Raw genomic sequence first — 6,011 nt, 5'->3', positions numbered from 1 at the left:
GTGTAGCTTTGCGCGAAATTCAAAACAAACAAACAAAATCACTTTTTGGCGTCGGCGGCGCCTCTTACGTGTCTGGAACTAATTTATTGTATTCTGTTATAAAAACAATTTTCAGGATTTCATACAGGAAACTAAGGAAATTCTATATGAATTGTATTTAATCTATTTAACAAGTAGACTCTCTAAAGTTACTTTAAAACGGTTTTACTATTGATATTTTCAACCTGCACGGCACATCCTGCGCACGTGGACTAAGGCTAAATGACTTGGTCAGAGACCTCTAAGGGTCTAGATACAGCCGTCCCTAATTTTGAGCTTTCGATCAGTCACGTGGACTGGAATAATTGGATTGATTGTCACTTTGATAATGAGCCGAAAGCTGAGAGTGAGGTACGTGTACAGCAGCATCGTGGCTCAAACCTTGGACGTTCTCAGTCTTAACAACTAAACCACGCCCGGCCCACTCCATAGCAGAGAAACGGTTTTGTAAATATTTTTGTTAATGAAAATAGCTCTGAACCTAAAAAAGTTACGATCGATTATCACAAGAAACATACATACAGTTCGACTTTGTCTACTTTAAAAATTCATTTCACCGACGTTCTGAAACATTTCAAACACACGTTTTTGATATCAAGAGTTAACGATGATAGGGTGATTGCTGTTTTCAACTAGTATACGTTTTACTGGACAATAACCACAACCTGTAGATAGTATTATTGAGTAGCACGTGTTGTTTGTAGAATAAAACATCGAATGTTTCGGTTTCATTCAAGCAAGTAGGTCAGGGATAGAAATGGCATTCCTACAGAATATAATGTGACATGTGACTTGTCAAAGAAATAACATGCCGTACAATATGGTCTTACTACGAGTTAGCCACGTGTTTGAATTACATTCACTACTACCAGAAAGTGATTATCTATCAATACTGATGTTCATCGAGTCTCTTTTCAGCTCGCTCATCACAAAGAAACTTCGGACAACATGACCGGTCCAGGGGTTACCTCGGAAAAGGGATGATCAAATGGGAACATGGAGAGGAGAATGTTCAAGTAAGAACGTACACAAGTTCGGTGTTTCTAATTTAATCTCCTGCAATAATCTTGTTTTCTTTTCGGTGTTATTGTACTTGTAGGCTTAACTTTTCCCTCTGACATTTGTCTTATAATTATTTTAATACCATGCAATTCTCCCATTGTTATAAGTATTGTTGTACACGTCAATTTTAGTGTTCTCTGCGAAACGTAGTGTGACATTGTTATAACACTATTATTGTTGATTTGTCCATTGTTATAAGTATTGTTGTACATGTCAACTTTAGTGTTCTCTGCGAAACGTAGTGTGACATTGTTATAACACTATTATTGTTGATTTGTCCATTGTTATAAGTATTGTTGTACACGTCAACTTTCCAGTTCTCTGCGAAACGTAGTGTGACATTGTTATAACACTATTATTGTTGATTTGTCCATTGTTATAAGTATTGTTGTACATGTCAACTTTAGTGTTCTCTGCGAAACGTAGTTTGACATTGCTGTAACACTATTATTGTTGATTTGTCCATTGTTATAAGTATTGTTGTACACGTCAACTTTAGTGTTCTCTGCGAAACGTAGTGTGACGTTGTTATAACACTATTATTGTTGATTTGTCCATTGTTATAAGTATTGTAATTTTATTAAACGTAATTTATATAATTATAGTTCTCGTTTGTAATTTTTAAATTAAAGAACAAATACTTTGTCTCCTTGTTTTTAGTAAAGATAAGTTTCAGTTCCTATATATATATTCCCTAGAAATTATTACAAAACAAACCTTATTTTAAATTAAACAATAGTCGATAAATAACATATATTAAAGAAATCGATTCATTGATAAATATACTGAACTGAACTATTAAGATATATATCTCTTTATAATATGGTTAAAGTTACGTCATTCCACCAACATCTCTATATAATGTGGTTAAAGTTACGTCATTCCCCAACATCTCTTTATAATATGGTTAAAGTTACATCATTCCACCAATATGTCTTTGTAGTATGGTTAAAGTTACGTCATTCCACCAATATCTCTTTATAATATGGTTAAAGTTACGTCATTCCACCAACATCTATATATAATGTGGTTAAAGTTACGTCATTCCCCAACATCTCTTTATAATATGGTTAAAGTTACATCATTCCATCAATATCTCTTTGTAATATGGTTAAAGTTACGTCATTCCACCAACATCTCTATATAATATGGTTAAAGTTACGTCATTCCACCAACATCTATATTAATATGGTTAAAGTTACATCATTCCATCAATATCTCTTTGTAATATGGTTAAAGTTACGTCATTCCACCAACATCTCTATATAATATGGTTAAAGTTACGTCATTCCCCCAATATCTCTCCATAACGTTCCGGAACTCAACTTGGTCCCGCTCCACTGATTTCTCATGTCATGTTTTACTCCAGGTAAGAAGACCTTCCAAATACAACTTTCCCGTTAAAAGAATCCTACTGACGAGGGATCGGTTCACAAAGGGTAGGAAATATTCGACCCTAACTGTTTCTCACTGTGTGTGTGTGCTGAACTAAAATACAGAGTATCGTTTAACATCTTTGTTAGAAAATGTTATTACTTCAACGAATCTGGCTCACAATTTATACTGTAAACTTATTAATTGATCAAATATTCCATCTGTTGTTGGAAAGTTAATAAAGAAAAATAGAAACAGAAAACTTTATTTAGTTTTCCATTTTACCCCTCCCCCTTCACTACACACACACATATACGTATAACTGAATGTCTTTTGTAAATTATTGTTTTATATATATATATATATATATTGATTCTTAGCGGGCAATGGATTTGGTTTGGAAATAGTTGGAGGGAAAGACGTTCCTGACAGCAAAGGGGAAACGGGGGCATACGTTGCCAAGATTTACTCGAACGTCATGGTTGGTACTTTAGGGGAAGTTACAGAAGGTAAGCTCAAAACTTCAATTATTTGGAGAAAAAAAAGCAGTTTTATCCGTATAATAAATGAACGGTTGTTGGCTATAAATTTAAATACAAGCCTGTATTGTTGATTGGCTGGAGGGAGGTTTCACAAAATTTGTGATGTACGTGGTTAAACGTCTGGAAATTTTTCAAATGTTTTAGAACAGTTTGAATAGTATGTACAACGTGAGTTAGGCTAAAGTAAATGGTGACTGATTATTCATTCTAAGTTAATTTGAACCGTTAATAGATTAGTTCAGCTGTGAAACATTACTAAGTTTGTGTTTTCGATAAAGTAATTGAGATAGGTTGTATCTTGTATAGAGCGCGAGAAATCATCAAGCACACGTAGTTTTTGTCTTATCGTCTACTGTGAACTTAGACCTCTGAGTAAACGTTAGTTAAAACGAATGTACAGGCTGACGTTACCATTACAATGAAGAGATTTTACATCAATCTTTTTTACTGAATAATCCAAAACAAACAGCCCAACAATATAAACCGTTAAAACAATTACTGTTCGCAGTAATCAAAGGACATATAATTACTACAAACAACAATATTATTCCTAACCAATTAAGTGATAAATTAACGGACAATTTCAAAAAATTGGATTGTTTAAAACTGTATCAAAATTATCTATTAAAGTCACATCTTTTGTGTACGTTATTATTATTATTTTTACATCCAAGTTAGTCAAGATCTAACAAAAAACTTAAGGTGCTTAACAGGAAACTGTGGTATTCAGATAGTCATGGAATGACTGTTCACACAGTTGTGTAAAACTTATGGTGCTTAACAGGAAACTGTGGTACTCAGATAGTCATGGAATGACTGTTCACACAGTTGTGTAAAGCTTAGTCAGGTAACATTTCAGGAAACTTCAATACTCAGACAGTTTTCTTACCTCACATGAGGTTAATATGTTACACTGGCGCTATTTCAACAGTTTTTTTACCTCACATGAGGTTAATATGTTATGCTGGCGCTATTTCAACAGTTTTCTTACCTCACATGAGGTTAATATGTTATACTGGTGCTATTTCAACAGTTTTCTTACCTCACATGAGGTTAATATGTTACACTGGCGCTATTTCAACAGTTTTCTTACCTAACATGAGGTTAATATGTTATACTGGCGCTATTTCAACAGTTTTCTTACCTCACATGAGGTTAATATGTTATACTGGCGCTATTTCAACAGTTTTCTTGCCTCACATGAGGTTAATATGTTATACTGGCGCTATTTCAACAGTTTTCTTACCTCACATGAGGTTAATATGTTATACTGGTGCTATTTCAACAGTTTTCCTTAATCGAGGTTATTTCCTACTTAATATAGAAAACGGTGAGCATTTGAAAGTTGATATCAGCGAGAAAGGAGTTACTTGAATATGAAAATCAAACATTATTAAAGCTGTAAGCTAATGAATGATTGATAATAAAATAAAAACGTGAAGGAAGAAAACAACTACCGGGAAGTTGTTTGTAAATATTCATTAGAGACCTGACATTTTATTACATTTTCAATCACATGTCTCAACACTACCTGTGAGCTGTGTTCATATTTTAAAGGTTTCGTTTGTTTGTTTTACTTCTTTAATTGTTGTTTCGTTCCATGAATATTTCATTATTTTTTTTCCAAATATTACCAAGTTGTGAATTAAGGTTTTCAATATATATACAGATATACACAATGTTTCTAAAATTTGACAGTTACTCTAAAAACGTTTCTATTCCAAAGAACATTCTAATTATTCGATTATTACAGTTTGAAGAAAGTTATTTTTTTCTAGGCGACCAGGTTTTAGAATGGAATGGAATTACTTTGAACAGAAGAACGTATGAAGAAGTTAAAAGAATCATTGCCTCTTCTGAAGATGAGGTGGAGATGGTTATACGAAGGTAACCCTACAGTGAGCGTTTATATTGTTCCTAACACATTTATCTCCAACTTCATGTGACAAGAAACTTCTGTGAGACTTTGAATTTAATTTATAAATTTACACAGATCATTTTTTTACGTCTATTTTACTAAATAGGTTTCAGTTTTGTTATCTGTTTGAAGTAAAATAAAGGCGGTTTTTGATTAAATGAAAAGACTTCTATGTAGTGTAGTTTTCACTGCTAAAAGTAAGAAAACATTTACGTTTGTAGTGCAGCCATAAAATTATTTTTCATGTCTTTCAATACTGGTTAATGCACTTTAGAGCATTGTTGTCCAGATTTAAATAACATTACATAAATAAGAAAAGGGGTAAAAAATTATGTTTTCACACACACACACACAGAAATATATATAATATATAACGAACAGAACCGATAACAACAAGGGTTGATTTCTATATGTAAATATATTTAAAACAAAAAGTAATTTATTAAATTACTTGCTTTTTAAAGAACCTATTTCGTAGTTTTCATTAATCTTCAGGTCTCATTTTCACCTTAAAAACAATACAATTTAAACATTTCTTTTGAAATCGTTTTTATTTTATGATATATTTAATATAACTGCAAATTGAATAATGTCTGATTAAACACATGAATCGATTAATCACATAATAAAATCAAAGTAATTGATGTAATCCTTAATTAAAGTCATAGAAATATATATTAATTGTGATTTTATTTCTTTAAAGTAAAAAAAATATGAATAATAGACACAAGGTTTTATATTGTTGATATATAAAAACCATAACAATAACAACAACGGTTGATATATAAAATATGAATGATAGAGACAAGGTTTTATATGGTATTGTAAAACCATAACAATAACAACTACCGTTGATATATAAAAACCATAACAATGACAACAATCGTTGATATAAAAAATATGAATTATAGAGACAAGGTTTTATATTTTATTGTAAAACCATATCAATAACAACAACCGTTGATATTATATAATATGAATGATAGAGACAAGGTTTTACATTGTTGATATATAAAAACCATAACAATAACAACAACCGTTGATATTATATAATATGAATGATAGAGACAAGGTTT

General features: G+C 31.6%; 1 protein-coding gene across 1 annotated transcript in view; it reads left to right on the top strand.

The window, feature by feature from the left end:
- LOC111089260 overlaps positions 1–6,011 on the top strand; it is a gene marked incomplete at its 5' end in the record, with an annotated part of 25,929 nt that overhangs the window by 6,302 nt on the left and 13,616 nt on the right. The window contains 4 exons of the mRNA XM_022401424.1: positions 958–1,055; positions 2,471–2,540; positions 2,856–2,984; positions 4,796–4,904. Coding sequence (XP_022257132.1) covers positions 958–1,055; positions 2,471–2,540; positions 2,856–2,984; positions 4,796–4,904 — 406 coding nt within the window. The remainder of the gene's footprint in view (positions 1–957; positions 1,056–2,470; positions 2,541–2,855; positions 2,985–4,795; positions 4,905–6,011) is intronic.

The sequence above is a fragment of the Limulus polyphemus genome, unplaced genomic scaffold (genome assembly GCF_000517525.1).
Source record: "Limulus polyphemus unplaced genomic scaffold, Limulus_polyphemus-2.1.2 Scaffold5699, whole genome shotgun sequence".
Classification (NCBI taxonomy): Eukaryota; Metazoa; Arthropoda; class Merostomata; order Xiphosura; family Limulidae; genus Limulus; species Limulus polyphemus.
This window is presented reverse-complemented; position numbering and strand designations above follow the sequence as displayed.